Here is a 19504-nt window from a genome sequence, read left to right as displayed (position 1 = left end):
AGTAACTCGTTAGCATCAGACCAATTAAAAAAAAAAAAAAAAAAGAAGAAAAGGGTAACAAGTTAGAAATTCTTATAAGAATTCAATTGTAATGTTAGTTATAACTACGCTATTATATAAAAGTTTTTCTTTTCAAAAAACTTTGTATATTTTTTAAAAGATTTTTGTGTTGGTTATAACAACTTCATGTGTTAGTTTTATAAAATCTATAAGTTTCTCTTTTATTAAAAAAAAGAAACGATAATAACTTTTTGGAGTTGTAGATTGGAAAAAAAAATTGTTAACCCAATATTGACTTATGAATGAAAGTAGGGTTTAACTGTGTTTAATTTAACATAAATTTGTTGTTTGAGCATGATGGATTTCACTGAAAATACATAATGGTGATGTTTGAACTCTAAGTATTTATTCACCAAAAAATTGTATACATCAAAATAGTTAAGATGATTATAATTCATAACAAACATCATAATCATATTATATTGTCTTAGTAGACACACCACATAGGTAATTAAGGATCCAAAAGTTAACAGAACAATTCAAAACAAAAATTTCATAGAATTGTTCACTTAAACCAAAAAAACATAATAGGCCTAACTAAAATGATCCTGATCACACAACCAGTTTACACAGCCCTGTTCTCAAAAAGTAAAGTTGCAACTACATACAAAATATATTTCCTAGTTAAAGATGTTATTCTTTCTTTCTTGGACGCTTAAAGTCTGGGGTAGGCACGAATGTCATGAAGGTTTGCATCTTCTTTGCAGTTGCGGAAGTTGTTCCTTTTAATATCTCAGCAGGTGACTTGGCGGAGGCATTCAATCTTGCCTTGCTTTTGATGACATACAATTTGGGTGGCCTGCCTCTCTTTGCACCTTGCATAGGCCAGTTTCAGAACCATTATTTTTCAAGTAAATAAATGCAATTGGTCCAGAAGATAAAGCAATAAGTAAATAACCTGAAGGTCTTGAACAGGCGGTTGGGTATCTTGCATTGGTGGGGTTCTTTCTGGTTGGCTGACTTCCACATCAGGTTGTGGCTGGACTGGTAGAGGAGGGAGAGAATGCGATTGAACTTTGTTGTTGGTGTTTGTTTCATCTGTAAGGGGAGCAGGCTCTTTAACAAGGGCAAGCTGAAGTTGCATTTGCCTAGCTTGTTCCTCGGTGTCCTCTTTTTTCTTCTTTGCACAACTTCTCTTGTTGTGTCCAACTTCACCACAATACATGCACCTGATTGGGTTGTACTTCCTCTTCATCTTGTTGCTTGACCTAACTGGCTGTTCTCCCTTGTCTTTTCTCCTCTTCTTGGTAGGCCTGCCGGGTTTTGGCTTAATTGGGGGTGGGACAGGGGCAGGTGACGATGTTTTCTCCCACAAATCTTGTCCTTTCACCGGGTTAACATTGAAACAGTATGTCCTTTTATACGCCTCCATTGTCAACTATTCATGGCAATACTCCTCAGTCCTCTTATCATTTTTATCCTGAATGGCTGAAATTGCATGCATACATGGCATCCCTGTGGTCAGTGATGCGTGAGCATCTTTCCTATCTTTTCCTAGTGAATTTGCATCTAATTTATTGAGTTTAATTAAGAATTAATTATATTTTAGCCATTATGGATGCTATTTTGAGTTTCGTACAATTTTATTTATTTTAGGTAGCATTTGGATGGATTTGATGAAGTTTCTACAGAGAAAGAGAAGAAACCAAGGAGATGGCAGCGAGGAGTGACGTGCACGCGTGACTGACGCGTGCGCGTGATTTGGAAGTATCCATGGCGACGCGTGCGCGTGACTGACACGTATGCGTGATTTGAAGATTTGCTCAGCGACGCGTGCGCGTGACTGACGCGTACGCGTGACTCGCGAAAAAGACCATCGACGCATACGCGTGACTGACGCGTACGCGTGACATGCGCCACGAACAGAAAAATGCTGGGGGCGATTTCTGGCTGTTTTAACCTAGTTTTCAGCTCAGAAAACACAGATTAGAAGCTGCAGAATGGACAAATCAAGTGGTCCCCACCCATCAGCTGAAGACTTGTTAATTAATTCGAATTTTAAATTCAAATTTTAATTCTAGGGAAAGATATTATTTCAATTTTAGAAATTTGATTTTAAATTTTATTAGGATTAGTTATAAAAGGGAGAAGAAACCTCTCTTTTGGGAGAGGTCCTGGGGAGGATCCCATCCTATTCCAAATTTACATTCCGTAACATTCTACCATGAGCAACTAATCCTCCATTGTTAAGGTTAGGAGCTCTGTCTATTTGTATGGATTGATTTTATTTCTTTTTCTATTTTAATTTATGTATGAATTTATATTTAAGAATTGTTTTCGCTCTTTCTTTTATGAATTTGGGTGGAACGGAAGTATGACCCTCTTTCTATTTGAGTTCTTGTAAAACTTGGAAAAGCTCTTTACTTGAACAACAGCTTGAAAACATATTCTCCTAAATTTTAATTATCTTGATTTAACGGGATACGTGACATATAATCCTTTTATTTTTGGGTAATTAGAGTTTTTGTGGCATATAAACTGGAATTTGATCATGCAGCTTCTAATTGGAATTAATTGACCAAGGAATTGATAGTTAATGAATTTTAGATGAGACTAGGAAGGTCTAAGGAATTAGGGTCTAGTCACATATAGTTTGCCATAAATTAATCCTACATGATTAAAATAATTAGTAAAAAAAGTTAATCTGGAAAAATAGATAACTCTGAAACCTTAACTGCTTTCTCAATATTTTATTCCCAACTTATTTATCTGCATATCTTTAATATTCTAAATTTACTGTTAATGCTTTTGAACTTCCAAACACTATTTTCTGTTTGTCTAACTAAGCCTATCAAACACTATTGTTGCTTAATCCATCAATCCTCGTGGGATCGACCCTTACTCACGTAAGGTATTACTTGGTACGATCCGGTGCACTTGCCGGTTAGTTTGTGGGTTATAAATTCCGCACCAAGTTTTTGGCGCCGTTGCCGGGGATTGACTGTGATTAACAACTATTGGTTGTTTGATTGTTTAGATTAAGCGTTTTAATTTTAATAATATATAAAAAAATTTGTTTTATTATTTTTCGAAAAATTTTTTTTCTTGTTTCTCGTTAGCAACCCTCTCTCCTGTTACGTTTTCTTTCATTTTTTTATTATTTAATAAAAAAAATTCAAAAAAATAAAAAAATAAAATAAAAATAAAAATATTTTAAACCATTATTTTTTTCTCTTAATTTCTGAAATTAAGTTTGATGTTTCCTAATTAGCTTTATTTTACTCTTTCTTATTTTAATTTTTAGAACTTTGTTCTTTCTTCTTTACTTTCCTGTTTACCACATGGTGCATTTAATCCTTGTTGGTGTTTTGTGCTAAGGAAAAATAATGGAGAGAGATCATATGGGTTACTACTCACACCCGAGTAGTGATTCATATCATTATGAATGGGGGAACTACCCAAATTTTGGTTGGCAAGGTCAAAACCAAAGAAACTTCAGTGCTCCATGTTCCAACTATCAAGAGCCACCACCTCCCTATTCATATCAAAAACTACCATCTCCTTATACATACCAAGAACTATCATTTTTCTACCCATATCAAAAGCCACCATCTACCTATTCTTACCAAAAGCCATCCTCTTTTTACTCTTATCAAGAACCATCACCTCCTCCTTATTCATCTCAAATACCATTAGATCTTGAGCTTCTCATGAAAGAATTCTTACATGATATAAAGGCAAGTGTCAAAAATATAGAGAAGCATGTGCAGTCAATTATCAAGTCACAGGAAGAGGAGCAAGCAAATTCCTTCCCGAGAGATATAATGCAAGATTCTATAGAAGAAAGTGAGGAAATCAATCAAAGGAGTTCATACTCCAGTGAACTAGAGAACTTTTCATCCTCACATATGGAAGAAGAGGAAGATGCAAAAGCAAAGGAAGAAGATGCACCCACAAAGGAAGAAAATGCACAACCTCCCATGTCCTTGGTAAGCAATGAAGAAGAAATTGAAGAAAGCTACCAAGGAGAAAAGGTTGAAATTGAGGAAGCTTACAAAGAGGTGGTAGAATTCAAAGAAGAACACAAGGGATTGGAGCTTGCAAAACCTCTCCCAAGGTCATTACCATCCAATACAACATTCAAGAGGGTAAAATTCCTATCCTTAATCTTTGCATTCCCACTTGAATATGGGCTACTGGAGACGAATGGTCAGCTTAGAGCTCTTTGTGGCATTAAGAGTGAGAGGAAGATGGTTAGTGGTAAGAGCTGTCAAGCAAGGATCAATATGGTTGCATGCTCCAAATTGAAGTACAAGGATTGGTGTAGAGCTCAATTGAATGGGTCTAGAAGGTTGTTTGGATGTCTCTGTGGGAATTCAGATTGCTTGCCACCCGGTGGAAACAATGGTGATCCACAAGGAGACGGGTATAAAAGCAAGGTTTGGGACCCTGGAATTCATTCCCACAATCAACACTCATGGGGCCTTGTCACTTGCTTCAACCTCCTCGAAGGAGTTATGCGCCTAGTTTGGGATCCCGGTAGCCATTGGAATTACAAACATTGGTGGAGATTCCTGGATCAGTACAAGCACAAGCCACCATGACAAGAAGCTTACACATGTCCAACTTAAGGACTTTAACTAAAAGTGCTTGGTGGGAGACAACCCACCGTGGTATGATCGTTCCTTTTCATTCTTAGTTATTTTTCATAGTACTAGTTTTCTTTCTTATTCATTTTTATTGAGTTCTTACTAATTTTCTGATCATGCAACTATTTTAGAACAGGAACCGGATTTTTCAAAAAAAAAAATAAAAAAGGGCACACGACGCGAAAGCGTCGCTAACGCGTCCACGTCATATGGGTGTGCGTGAAAAAAAAAGTGAACAGAGAGTTGCACAGGAGTGGCGCAGAAAGTGTGCCTGGCGCACAAATTGGCTCACGCGTGCGTGTCCATGACGCGTGCGCGTCATTTGCGATTTTGGCACTCCACGCGTACGCGTCAAGCACGCGCACGCGTGGATGAGTGAAATCGGCGTAATAGGTGTTTGGCCAGAGAGTTATGCTGGTGTGGGGCCGGAACTATGCTAGGTGCCCAAGCCCCACCACGCGTACGCGTCCCTGACGCGTTCGCGTCACTTTCCCATCCTGGCCATCCACGCGTACGCGTCCCTGACGCGTTCGCGTCACTTGAAATTCATGCGATCCACGCGTACGCATGCCTTACGCGTATGCGTCGCATGCGACGCCCAATTGAACCACCTCAGCGCCTGATTTCAAAACATCCACCTCCAAAATCCTAATTCTCTCTTTGTTCTTTTATCTTTTTCTTGTTCTTTCATCATAATATTTGTTTCTTTTTGTTTTCAGTTCTTCTTTGCTTGAGGACAAGCAAACCTTTAAGTTTGGTGTTGACGCTTCACTTATAGGTTTTCTATCTATTCTTATGGCACCAAATGGAGGCAAATCATCTTCACGGAGGAGCACAACCTGAAGAATAAAACGTCCGCTAGGATAACTAAGGTGGTTGAGTTCCTTTCATTTTTATTCCTCCCCTCTTTTTCTATATTATGTTCCGGTTTGCTATTTTTGCTTTGTCTGTTGCATGATCCTTTATTAGTAGATTCATAGGTTCTAGTTTAATTTTTTGTTAAGCGCTTTAATTCTGAAAGATGTCTCATGTATTTCCCACTGAGCTTGAAATCAAAAAGAAAGAAGAACAGATGTAGTGCATGAGAATTTGAGTTTAATTTTTAGAGTAGTCTCATATAGTGGTATTTTCTATGATTCTGAATGCATGCTTGAACAGTGCATATTTTTTATAGTGAAGCTTATGAATGTTAAAATTGTTGGCTCCTGAAAGAATGATGAAAAAAGAGAAATGTTATTGATAATCTGAAAAATCATAAAATTTATTCTTGAAGTAAGAAAAAGCAGTGAAAAACACAAAGCTTGCGGAAAAAAAAAGAGGCGAAAAAAAAAGAAGAGAAAAAGCAAGCAGAAAAAGCCAATAACCCTTTAAACTAAAAGGCAAGGGTAAAAAGGATCCAAGGCTTTGAGCATTAATGGATAGGAGGGCCCAAAGGAATAAAATCCTGGCCTAAGCGGCTAAATCAAGCTGTCCCTAATCATGTGCTTGTGGCGTGAATGTGTCAAGTAAAAAGCTTGAGACTGAGCGGTTAAAGTCGTGATCCAAAGCAAAAAGAGTGTGCTTAAGAACTCTGGGCACCTCTAACTGGGGACTCTAACAAAGCTGAGTCACAATCTGAAAAGGTTCACCCAATTATGTGTCTGTGGCATTTACGTATCTGGTGGTAATACTGGAAAATAAAATGCTTAGGGTCACATCCAAGACTCATAAAGTAGCTGTGTTCAAGAATCAACATACTGAACTAGGAGAGTCAATAACACTATCTGAATTCTGAGTTCGTATGGATGCCAATCATTCTGAACTTCAAAGGATAAAAGTGAGATGCCAAAACTATTCAGGATTGCAGTTGTAAACCCCACTATCAGAAGAGACATGAGCTTAATCGAACTCTCATTCCCATGCAAATTCACATCCTAAGCTTATATTAGTTTTGGTTGCTTGAGGACAAACAACAATTTAAGTTTGGTGTTGGCTGACGCTTCGTTTATAGGTTTTCTGTCTATTCTTATGGCACCAAATGGAGGCAAATCATCTTCACGGAGGAGCACAACCTGAAGAATAAAACGTCCGCTAGGATAACTAAGGTGGTTGAGTTCCTTTCATTTTTATTCCTCCCCTCTTTTTCTATATTATATTCTGATTTTTTGCTATTTTTGCTTTGTCTGTTGCATGATCCTTTTTTAGTAGATTCATAGGTTCTAGTTTAATTTTTTGTTAAGTGCTTTAATTCTGAAAGATTTCTCATGTATTGTCCACTGAGCTTGAAATCAAAAAGAAAGAAGAACAGATGTAGTGCATGAGAATTTGAGTTTAATTTTTAGAGTAGTCTCATGTGGTGGTATTTTCTGTGATTCTGAATGCATGCTTGAACAGTGCATATTTTTGATAGTGAAGCTTATGAATGTTAAAATTGTTGGCTCCTGAAAGAATGATGAAAAAAGAAAAATGTTATTGATAATCTGAAAAATCATAAAATTTATTCTTGAAGCAAGAAAAAGCAGTGAAAAACACAAAGCTTGTGGGAAAAAAAAGAGGCGAAAAAAAAGAAGAGAAAAAGCAAGCAGAAAAAGCCAATAACGCTTTATACTAAAAGGTAAGGGTAAAAAGGATCCAAGGCTTTGAGCATTAATGGATAGGAGGGCCCAAAGGAATAAAATCCTGGCCTAAGTGGCTAAATCAAGCTGTCCCTAATCATGTGCTTGTGGCGTGAAGGTGTCAAGTAAAAAGCTTGAGACTGAGCGGTTAAAGTCGTGATCCAAAGCAAAAAGAGTGTGCTTAAGAACTCTGGGCACCTCTAACTGGGGACTCTAGCAAAGCTGAGTCACAATCTGAAAAGGTTCACCCAGTTATGTGTCTGTGGTATTTATGTATCCGGTGGTAATACTGGAAAACAAAATGCTTAGGGTCACAGCCAAGACTCATAAAGTAGATGTGTTCAAGAATCAACATACTGAACTAGGAGAGTCAATAACACTATCTGAATTCTGAGTTCCTATAGATGCCAATCATTCTGAACTTCAAAGGATAAAAGTGAGATGTCAAAATTATTCAGGATTGCAGTTGTAAACCCCACTATCAGAAGAGACATGAGCTTAATCGAACTCTCATTCCCATGCAAATTCACATCCTAAGCTTATATTAGTTTTGGTTGCTTGAGGACAAACAATAGTTTAAGTTTGGTGTTGTAATGCGTGAGCATCTTTCCTATCTTTTTCCTAGTGAATTTGCATCTAATTTGTTGAGTTTAATTAAGAATTAATTATATTTTAGCCACTATGGATGCTATTTTGAGTTTCGTGCAATTTTATTTATTTTAGGTAGCATTCGGATGGATTTGATGAAGTTTCTGCAGAGAAAGAGAAGAAACCAAGGAGATGGCAGCAACGAGCGACACGCACGCGTGACTGATGCGTGCGCGTGATTTGGAAGTATCCATGGCGACGCGTGCGCGTGACTGACGCATACGCGTGATTTGAAGATTTGCTTAGCGACACGTGCGCGTGACTGACGCGTACGCGCGACATGCGCCACGTGCAGAAAAATGCTGGGGGCAATTTCTGGGCTGTTTTGACCAGTTTCCAGCCCAGAAAACACAGATTAAAAGCTGCAGAATGGACAAATCAAGTGGTCCCCACCCATCAGCTGAAGACTTGTTAATTAATTCGAATTTTAAATTCAAATTTTAATTCTAGGGAAAGATATTATTTCAATTTTAGAAATTTTATTTTAAATTTTATTAGGATTAGTTATAAAAGGGAGAAGAAACCTCTCTTTTGGGAGAGGTCCTCGGGAGGATCTCATCCTATTCCAAATTTACATCCTGTAACATTCTACCATGAGCAACTAATCCTCCATTGTTAAGGTTAGGAGCTTTGTCCATTTGTATGGATTGATTTTATTATTTTTTCTATTTTAATTTATGTATGGATTTATATTTAAGAATTATTTTCGCTCTTTATTTTATGAATTTGGGTGGAATGGAAATATGACCCTCTTTCTATTTGAGTTCTTGTAAAACTTGGAAAAGCTCTTTACTTGAACAACAACTTGAAAATATATTCTCCTAAATTTTAATTATCTGGATTTAACGAAATACGTGACATATAATCCTTTTATTTTTGGGTAATTAGAGTTTTTGTGGCATATAAACTGGAATTTGATCATGCAGCTTCTAATTGGAATTAATTGACCAAGGAATTGGCAGTTAATGAATTTTAGATGAGACTAGGAAGGTCTAAGGAATTAGGGTCTAGTCACATATAGTTTGTCATAAATTAAGGGAAAGTCTAGGGGGCCAACAGATACATTAAAATCTGGCCAGCACTTAGCCAGCAAAAGAAAAATGAGTGATTCTCTACCATTAGATGAAATTTCACACCATTAAATACACTATTGATGGCTAATTGATGGCTACAACTTACAAAATCTGCTGGCCCCATAGCACTCCTCATAAATTAATCCTACATGATTAAAATAGTTAGTAAGAAAAGTTAATCCGGAAAAATAGATAACTCTGAAACCTTAACTGCTTTCTCAATATTTTATTCCCAACTTATTTATCTGCCTATCTTTAATATTCTAAATTTACTGTTAATGCTTTTGAACTTCCAAACACTATTTTTTGTTTGTCTAACTAAGCCTATCAAACACTATTGTTACTTAATCCATCAATACTCGTGGGATCGACCCTTACTCACGTAAGGTATTACTTGGTACGACCCGGTGCACTTGCCGGTTAGTTTGTGGGTTATAAATTCCGCACCAGCCAGCACATACAAATGTAATAAAAAAATTAAAAACAACTCTGACTAAGTGAGGCTAAGGGAAGAAATAAAAGGGTTTGGTTGATTTACCTGTGACATCCACAATTGCATAGGCAAGGACAAAGATGTGATTATTGGTATCCTGGGCACACGCAGTCAATATTTGCCTACCGTGTAGGGTCTTAAAAAAAGCCCCATCCAATCCAATCATCGGTCTACACCCAACCTTAAAACCTTTTTTACACGCATCAAGACACACATAAAATCTCTTAAATTGAGGAGGAACCTCTGGCATCGGGATTACACCAACTTGAACTGTAGACCTGGGATTACTTGTCAGCAATTCATTAGCATAGTCCCAGACTAACTCATACTAAGCAATTTCATCCCCCTCTACCACTTTCCTAGCAGCTTTCAATGCTCTAGTGATGTAGATGCTATTCAGATTTACATTACACTTCCTGACAAACCACTCATACACTTCACGATGTCTCATAGTAGGGTGCTTCCTAAGTTTTGGAACAAGTTTGCTCAGTGTGCACTGTTGGGTGGCTGTTCTATTTTTTCACCTTCTAAGATAGATATGGTTTTCAACTAGGGTTTTAATATGCCAGGACCCGTCTTGCTTACTACGTGCACAGTATACTACCCAAGGACAACCCCTAACCTTACACACAACCCTAACCTGAACCTCGTCATTCTTTGTAAATAATATGTTTCTACCCAACTGGATTGTGTAGTCCCTAGTTGCTTGCATAAAATGTTCCTTTGATTTGAATATCATACTAACCTCAAATTTGAGGTCCCCGAACTTTGCCTTGTCATTATACTGAGGATAGACGGTTGGTGATTCCTCATCAGAGTCCAATTCCTGACCTGAGTCCTCTGAGTGCCATGAGTTGAGATCCGAGTCACCATCATCAACATCATTATCTTCTAGGTCTGCCAAATCAAAACCACAATGTAATTAGTCATTTTACCAAAACGAAATCACCAGCACATATCAATTGAGTTAGTCAAGTACCTGAATCATAGTCCATCCTCATCCTCAAAAGCTTTATAGCTCGAATTGTCAGTCTCTATTTCTTTTTCTGCTAATCTGATTTTAGCAGGCTTGTGCTTCTCTTTGACCTCACTTTTTTTGTTCACCCTTGTAGAGTTCACACCATCATCACTGTCACTACTATATTCATCATCTCCTACTACCTTTGGAGGTTTGTAAAGGCTATCCTCAGCACTCTCATAGGAGTCATAAGAGTCACTGTCTTCTTCAACCTCTAATGTCTTCACATGCCTTCCAGCTCTTGTGGTGGTAGTGACCTTGGTCTTTTCTTTGGTCTGAGGTGGAGTAGGGGTAGGCTTGGTAGGCTGACTATAGGGTTTTTTGGGCTGTGATAGAGTCTCAACAGGGTGATGTGACTTTTTGGTGGGCTGAAATGATGGTCTAGTGAGTTTAGATGATGGTCTAGTGGACTTAGATGATGGTCTAGTGGGCTTAGTGGGCTCCTTAGTGGGCTGAAGGGGTTGCTTAGTGGGCTGGGTAGGCAATTTAGTGGACTGAGAAGGCAATTTTGAGGGCTGAGAGGATAATCTGCTACTATCAGCTGAGGCCTTCGTGGATTCAGAGCATGCTTTTGGGTGGGATGGTAACTTGGTGGGTTGAGAGTGATGTTTCCACCAACATTCCCTAGCCTCAGCATATCCCAGTTCCTTATAGTAACCCTTCACAAAGAACACATCAAGTGTGTCACCTTCAACTCCCATTAACACCTCTGTGTGATCCGGCTCATAGTATAGATTTTCACCTTTATCCTTTTTAAACTTCCCACCATGGTGAAATACAAACGTCATAGGAAGACCTTCCATCTACAAAAGCAAAAATCAAATAAATTTAGTCAACAACAAAATATGAAACAACTTCAGCCTAACAACTGCATGTAAACCCCTAATAGCAACCGCTTACAGAACATGTTCTTCCTAATCCGAACCCTAGTCTTACTAAATGGTTCTTAAAACTACGTCAACATAAACCAATGCACACCAACATTGCAAAATCAACAAAAACTGTCAAAAAAAATTAAAAAATCTTACCCTATGGCAGTTACTGTTCCTTCCTCCAACGGCGTAAATTCTCCGCGAACTCCTCCAACTTTCCAATGTTGTAGCGCCAACTCCTCCACAAGTGTCGATACACACAGAAATCATCAAGTACACAACGAGGTTCTAATCAAAGGCAGGTGTCTCAGGGCAGAGAGTCCCAGAGTAGAGTGAAGACGATAGGTTTTGGAGCGAAAGTTGAAGAGGGTTGTTATGAGAGGAGGTGATAGGAAGAACGTTTGAATATCCCACTCTAGACCATAAACGACGTCGTTCCATTGATTTGGGGGTGGAGGATTGACACTACGTCATTTTGGTCTATGCCACGCTGGCACTTAACGTTCTAGCTTAGCAAACGTTAGACACCTCAGCAACTGAGATGACGGAAGGACGAACTCGATCAACGTGAGTAACTTTCGGAGACGCTTTTGATTAATTTTATCTTTCAAGGACGAAAATGGAGAAGGGGTATCTTTCTGGGACAATTTTGACTATTAACTCTATTTTTAACTTAAAGTTTCCGTATCTGTATATATGTGCGGACTACTGAACTCGATCAATTTTGACTATTAACTTGAAGTTAGATGTGGCGGTAGTCCGCACACATATACAGATGCATGAACTTTAAGTTAAAAATAGGAAAATGAAGAACTGAAAATTGTTTATTGAAGAAAACTTGGAGAGGCTTACAAAGGATCTCAAAGCCACTCTCTCTAACTTCTCTCTCTATTCTTTTGTTTTTAAAAATTCTGCCTCAAAATGTTACTAAGGTTTTCTTTTAAAGACCTAGATTTAACTATTTCTACAGTACATGTTAACATAACTGGTACTATTTTTACAATACAAGTTGATACGTTTTTATCTTCATGAATTTACATATAGTTACCTAAAATTACATATAATTATCTAATCCTCTCCTAAATTGATGCCAAAGCAATCATCTTCGTTTTGATTATAGTCACTTGAATATTCTGCCAAATAATGAGGGTCTTGTTTATCTTCTTTTTCTTCTTCGATCATCTGCATGATCTGCTGGAGGTGTTTTGCTAGTGATATTTTGGATTGGGCTCCTGCTAGAGCTGCTGTAGTTTGGACTTTTTGATTGAGAAATACTAACTTTTCTTAGTCAAATGGCTTGACAAACTTAGGGTGTTTGTTGAACCATTTTTTGACTATGTCTGGATGAGTCATGGTTGCATCGAATTGAGACCACAATTTAACATAGACATTCCTTTGAAGCATCGAAAGTATCTTTGGTGCTCCTGCTTGCCGTATCTATATTGCCATGAGAACACCCATGCCAGTGCAAATGTAGAGAAGAATTTGAGATCTGCAGGGACACGTATTTTCTGTTGATCAAACTTTTTGGTGACAACTTTAAACCCTTCGTCGGCAGGTGGGGGTAGAATATCTGGTAATGGGCCAAAATAGTCCCACCACTGAGTAAACCAATTTAAAAAGTGGTAGTTGGTATTTCTTTTGAAGTAGATGAGCCAAAAATGTCTATTTTGGAACCAAATTGCTCTTGTCTAAGCGTCCACATACTCCCAATAAGAATATCCTATCGGTCAAAAAGTTGGAAAATTTTTTTGATATTATTTGGATTTTTTTCAATTGGATAGGGTAAGTACTTTTAATATCAGAATTGTTGAATGAGTTGTGTTGGTGGAGTCTTTGGGATCTTTGTAGTATTTTACCAAGATTGAATCTGAATCCACTAGTATAAATTTATAAAATTGTCTAGTTTTATTTGTGGTTGTTGGTCTAAACTAAAATCCTTGGAAAAAAGCCTTAGAGATTACCTTAAAAGGTGATTTTTCCAAGAATTCTGCTTCCATCAAAATAACAGATAAAAAATTATTTTGAAATGTATGTGAATTGTGGTTTTAATTGGGTATTTGGGGGCTGAGTTTGCTCAATCGATTAGGGTAATTTGGTTTGGATAATTGCTTTTCCTTTTAGATCATTGCAAACGGTTTTTTTACTTGCGACTTGGGTTAAAAGTTTTGCCAGATCTATTTCGTCATCATTTGAGCTGTCATATATACCCGCCTAAGAAGAGAGCTCGAGGAAGGAGACGCCACCTTGCTGCCAGCTCCGTCGAAGACCAGCCTACCGCCGCTGTCGAGTCAAACCCAAGAGAGAGAGAGAGTGTGTGCGACGATGAGAGAGGAGGAGCCGTCACCAAATGCGTCGCCGCAGCTGGAGGAGCTTCGCTCTTCGCCGTCGCCGAGGAGGGGAAAGAGGAGCTGCTCCCGTCGCGCCAGTCACCGTCGTGCTTCCTGGTTGCCGATGAGGGAGCCGCGAGAACCGTTGCCGTCGCGGAGGAGGGGGACGCGCGAGAGGGAGCCGTCAGTGTGGTCGCCGTCGCCGCTGTTGAGTAAATCTTCGATCATCATTTAATCATTTATTTTGAATATTACAATAAATCTGTGCTTTTAATTGTTATTACTCTTTTCCAATTGATTTTAGAAAATCGAAGTTTTGTGGATTTGACAAGGAAGGGAACCGATGGAAGGAGAGAACCGCAGGTACCGTCAAGTTCCCGAAGAACAAGGTTACTAGCAAGGTTTGGCTTCTCATCTGAACAAAATTCATTTGTGCTTCTTTGTTTATGTTGCTTATTCTCCGATTCTTCAGTTCGTAAGTAGTTAGAGAAGTTTAATGATAATTGTTTGAGCCTCATATAATAATGTCGAACGTGGTTCTTTTGCTGTCATTATAGTAGTTAAATCTAAAGGGGTTAATTGGTTCATTTGTGCAGCTAAGTTTTGTTCCTTTTTTTTTTTGTTTATGCAGAACAAGATCATTGCTGAGTGTGGTTCTTTAGCTATAAGCACTCCAAATCATTGAAAAAGGTAATTCATGGATTGCATATTTTTTTCATTTGAAAATCATACTAGAACAATTTAATCTGATATGAGAAGCTGTTAATGCTCCAGCTTGATTTATATTTATAAGAAATTATGAACTGATTGATTGAATAGCTTATCTGCTTTTGCTTTGCTGCTGCTACCTAACTCTGTGTTCCAATCTTAGCCTCAGGTGCCTTCTTCCCGTATTTGCAGAACTTCTCTCAAGAGCGACAAAAGCTTGAGGAGTATCGCATGAACCAGAAATCCACTGATTCAATGGTACCTATATATATGTAACTCTCTTATTAATGCTTTTACTTTCTTTAATTTTCTCCAGCACCGCTTGGTTCATCTGCATTTGACCTAATGAGCTCTTTTATTTGCATGAACTAATTGAAATCTCAAAATTGAGTTGCTTGATTCATAGTACTAAGTTTGATGAGAAGAAAATTGAGTTGATACTTATTTCATTTTTGTCATTTTATTTATTTAACACCATGTTTTTATTTGATTATTATTATTCATAGTACAAGGTTTCCATTGGAGCAGCTTGTAATCTTTCTTGGCCTGCTGACCATCTCGTGATCCAAATCCTAGATGATTCTACGTCCCGTGGTTAAAGTGCATATATTTTAATTGTGCAGTGAGGGATTAAGAAGTGGAATTAATTAATTTGTTTTGTTTGTGTTGATTTGTAGCAAATGGTGGAAATGGAATGTCAGAGATGGGCGAGCAAAGGGATAAACATAACGTACCAAATAAGAGAGAACAGAACGGGGTACAAAGTGGGTGCACTCAAAGAAGGTCTAAAACGTAGCTACGTGAAGCACTGTGAGTACGTGGCATCTTCGATGCTGATTTCAGGCCTGAGCCTGATTTCCTCCGTAGAGTGGTTCCTTTCTTGATTGGCAACCCTGACATCGCTCTTGTTCAAGCTCGTTGGAGATTTGGTAATTATTTATTTTATCCACCATCACCTAACCCCACTCCCTAACTATAATTAAATTACACTACTGCTACTACATCTATAACTTAATTATTATCAAATCCAGCTGTTGGTGACAACTAATCACTGCTTATCATTACGTGTTATTTATTTATTTATTTATTTTAGTTTAAATAAGAGCAACTCAGTTGTCAATTGTTTCAAAAACATTATTGTTCTTTTGGAATTTTTTTATTATAGTTATTAGTTTTTTTAGTTAGAAGATATCACTTTTTAATCAACTTAGTCTTAGAGAAATGCACCCTTAATCTCTTGGACTGCTTTTTCTGGACAATTGTTGGAAGCTTTTCTTGAGCTATTTTGCAGTATTATTAAATAATTATCATATTATACTTCCACAATGGTAAATAACCTTCATTCAAAATACAAAATTCAAATTGTGTTTCTGGTTTTATTTGTCAACTGCTGCTGAAGTTGTTAGTTCATTCCTTCTAAAATATGATCTACCAGATGTTAGAGTGGGTGATGAACTTGTAGTTGATGGAGGAATGGTTAGGTTTGAGGTGATTGAGGAATCTTGTTAGTAATATCAGTGTGTATCTGCATATTTTAATATCAAACATGTGCGGGATTTATTCTGTCTATGTAATTGAATATTACAGTTGTTCAACTAAAAGAGAGAGTGATTTTATTTATGGGTGTATAAAATTAATGCAAAGCTTGGACAGAAACAAGGATTTTTAGACTGTCTCTGTTAGAATAGGATATCGCATTTTTGTGAAGTTACACCAAGTAGGTAGAAGATTGTTTATGTCTGCGTGCACGTGCAATGTGCTCTCATTGCCTCATCCACTGTTTAGTTTTTGACTTTCATACAATGTGGAATGTGCTAAACTCGGCCTTATCAATGCAGCGATATTTCTGTCATTGCAAAGATAGAAAGTACGGAATCGCTGAAGAACTTGGAGGAGATCATTCAAGCAACATCTCGTCTTAATGCAAACTATGAAAAAGAGACGTACAAAAGGTATAATGTAAAAGATTGTTTGGGAGTTGGAAAGACTGCAAACTTTGATGAGCTGATGGCTATTGCGGCTACGGAAGGTGGCGAAAATGGAGACTTTGATGAGCTGATGAGCTGATGGCTGCTGCGGCTACCAAAGGTGGCGAAAATGGAGACGTAGAAGAAAACAATGCATGAGGGTTATGGAAATTACTCGTGAATTGGGTGACGACATTTTGTACTATTTAAAGAGTTTCATTTTTGTCGTTAGTTGGTAGAGGACAAGCATAGAATTCATTATATATAATGTGACTTGCAATTTTAAACTCTTTAATTCATTCTGTTCTTTTATCCATATAGAGTGTCCTAGTGTTTTCTTTTTCAGTGGGACTAATATATGGAGATGATGCATTTGGTCATTTGATTATTTATATGCTTTTGTGAAGTTATTGTTTAATTTGTCTTGTAATAAAAATTGCATATTATATTTATAGGTTTGGTAATAAAAAATGACTAAAAATTTATATTGTGCAGCGATGAAGATAAAGTCAGAAAATGGGAATTTTTTTTTTTAATTTGACAAGACCATTTTCACGCTTTTAAAGCGTGGCCGTATCTCTCGTTATCGCCACATTTTTAAAGCGTGACTATATCTCACAATGGCTACGCTTTTAAGTGTGGCAATATATAAAAAGCATGGCAAAAGAAGCATGGCGATAAATCACAAAAAAGGTGGCGATAGAGCAACCGCCACGCTAGCAGATGTGACCCTTTTAAAAGCTAAAAGTGTGGCAATAGACGTATTTTTTTGTAGTGGGTGTTACACCATAGGCTACAAAATCATACTTTTCTTCTCTTATCATTATGGTTACATTAGTGTACCACTTTTGATTTACTAATAGGGTTAGTATATTTATGTAATTTTCTGGACTCATGTTAATATAATTTTCTGGAATTATTATATTACTAGTTCCTTCTATATTACTAGTACGCTTTTTTTATAGTTTTTGGATTTTTATTAGATTTTCTCCTTTAATTTTTAGCAATTTATAATTTACATTAATATTTTGTTGTTTTAATTTTGAAATTTCTCTTTTTAAAATTTTTATTTCTTCTCTTAGGGAGTTAAGGGAGACCTCTTCTTGTGAGTTTTTAAACCAGTTATAAATTTCTTTTATTTTTGTCACTTTTATTTCATCCTTACTTTTTTCTTCTTTCTTAATAGTTCTGTTAGCTGATTTATAAATTCGTCTCTTAGAGGTGTATCTTCTCTCTTAGAGGTGTATCTTCTAATTTGTCAGTTATATTTATTAAGGTATAAGTTTGTTCTTTTGTTAGAACATTTACAGTTTTTTTTTCATAATTTTACAATTACATAATCCTATTCCTAAACATTGATTCTACTCATCTTTTTTGCTGTTTTCTTCTGAGGTTTCTTCTTCTGATGACATAAGGTCTAATTGTTGTATAAAGTAATTTTTAAATTCAGAAAAGTTTTCATAAAGTGATTCTTCTTCGAATTCTGAATTGATTAATAAAGCTGCCAAAGCTAGTTTAATTTCTTTATTTTCTATTTTATTTATCTTTTATTCCGTTATTCATTTATTAGCATAAATACCCTATTTTTTACATTTCCAACATGTTACTTGTTTTTTCTTATTAAAGGACTTGGATTTTTCTTTAGGATTTTTATGAAATTTTTTATAATATTTTTTTTCTCATAATAAGGAGGTTTTTTTGTATTATATTTATTTTGTCTTTTATAAATTTTTTTTTTAATTTTGTTTTGGCTATTGGGTATCTTTTTCGGAGTTATTCCATATTGGTAACAGAACATTCCTAGTTCTCATTTTTCAGTAATAGTTTTCTGTTTTATTTTTTGTTGTATTTTAGTATTTATACATATTTTTATACCTGTTTGTACTATTATATTATGTATTTGTCTAAAAGTCAATAAATTATAAAGAATTTGTGTTCTAAATTGTGTTTGTAATTTTTGTTAATCTTTTTTAGAGAATAATTTTGATAAAGCTTCCACAAACCTTTCTTTTCAAAAAGGTGCATGCACATCATCTCTAATCATAATTTTTGATATAAAAATATTTTTATACCATTTATAATTAGACATAGTTAGACATCTTAAATTAATTAATTGGGTTTCTATATGTTAACTATTTTTAAGAAAAAAAAATTATAACATTTTAGAGTTATAAATGAACTTGTATTAAGTTTGTGTGTTAAGCTTTAACGTAAGTATATATATCTTGATCATTAAATTGAATAAATACACATAATTACATAATTACGTATTAACATATACATAGAAAGAGGGGTACATAGAAAGAGAGGGAGGGGAGGGGGAAGGAGAGAGAGAGAGTGGTTTCTTAGTTTTTTGATAGGGTTTAGTTTCTTACTTGGTTTAATTCTTAAATATAACATTTATGAAAGTTTCAATTTGTAAGTTAGAATGGTTTAGATTATATTAGATTATGATAACATTCAAAAAGATTTCATGTCATTTTAAGATTTTTTTTTTATCTCTGCATTTATATAAACTTCACTTGAAAGTTAGAGTAGTTTATATTACATTAGATTATGGATAAAATCTAAAAAGATTTTATTTTCAAAATTTTATTTTAGGATTTTCTATTTTTTCTATCATGTAAATTTGAAAAATTTTAATCAAATAAATAAATTATTTTAATAGGATATCAAAAATTGATTTAAATTTATTTTTTAAAAATATATTTTTAAATGTAAACGAAAATTCAAATTCTAGTTTTTATTAGAAAAATCACAGTATCAACTATTTTTTTAGTTTAAATAAATATTAAAATAATATAAGTTTTATGTATATATATTTTTTATTCAATTAGGGTTTGTTATAAAAGTTATAAAGTATTTTTTACAAAATAATAGATGTGAGAATTAAGATGAGAAATTAAAAAGTAGAAATAACAATAACAAAAGATTTATTGAACAGAATAGTTAGAAAAAAAATTAAAGAAAATAAAAGAACAATAAAAAAAATCATTAAACAAATTAGTTAGCTCATAAAAATATACCACATTGTAATGTTCAAAATGCAATTAATGGAATCTAAAACTACATCTTATAGCAAAGAGTATACTTAGCTTGATAAACCCTAATATTTCTTATCTGATACTTTCAAGTTAATGGAGCTTATATTA

At 35.7% G+C, this 19504-nt stretch overlaps 1 protein-coding gene across 4 annotated transcripts; it reads left to right on the top strand.

The window, feature by feature from the left end:
• Window positions 1–13266: 13266 nt before the first annotated feature.
• Window positions 13267–16668, top strand: LOC107624225 (uncharacterized). 4 transcript variants are annotated; one of them, XM_088484883.1, is made up of 7 exons: window positions 13267–13319; window positions 13514–13889; window positions 13982–14078; window positions 14309–14367; window positions 14549–14643; window positions 15063–15314; window positions 16224–16668. In XM_088484883.1, the coding sequence occupies exons 2-4, from the start codon at window positions 13673–13675 to the stop codon at window positions 14337–14339; spliced, it is 345 nt and encodes a 114-aa protein (XP_088341009.1). In that variant the 5' UTR covers window positions 13267–13319; window positions 13514–13672; the 3' UTR covers window positions 14340–14367; window positions 14549–14643; window positions 15063–15314; window positions 16224–16668. The 4 variants fall into 4 exon arrangements, with proteins under 4 accessions (XP_088341009.1, XP_016182191.1, XP_088341008.1 ...); XM_016326705.3 differs by lacking the exon at window positions 13267–13319 and having other exon boundaries at window positions 13390–13884; XM_088484882.1 differs by lacking the exon at window positions 13267–13319 and having other exon boundaries at window positions 13390–13884; window positions 14549–14657.
• Window positions 16669–19504: the final 2836 nt, after the last annotated feature.

This window comes from Arachis ipaensis, chromosome B10 (assembly GCF_059453495.1).
Source record: "Arachis ipaensis isolate K30076 ecotype BB chromosome B10, ASM5945349v1, whole genome shotgun sequence".
Classification (NCBI taxonomy): Eukaryota; Viridiplantae; Streptophyta; class Magnoliopsida; order Fabales; family Fabaceae; genus Arachis; species Arachis ipaensis.
Note: the sequence above shows the minus strand (reverse complement) of the source record. Positions and strands in the feature narration are given on the sequence as shown.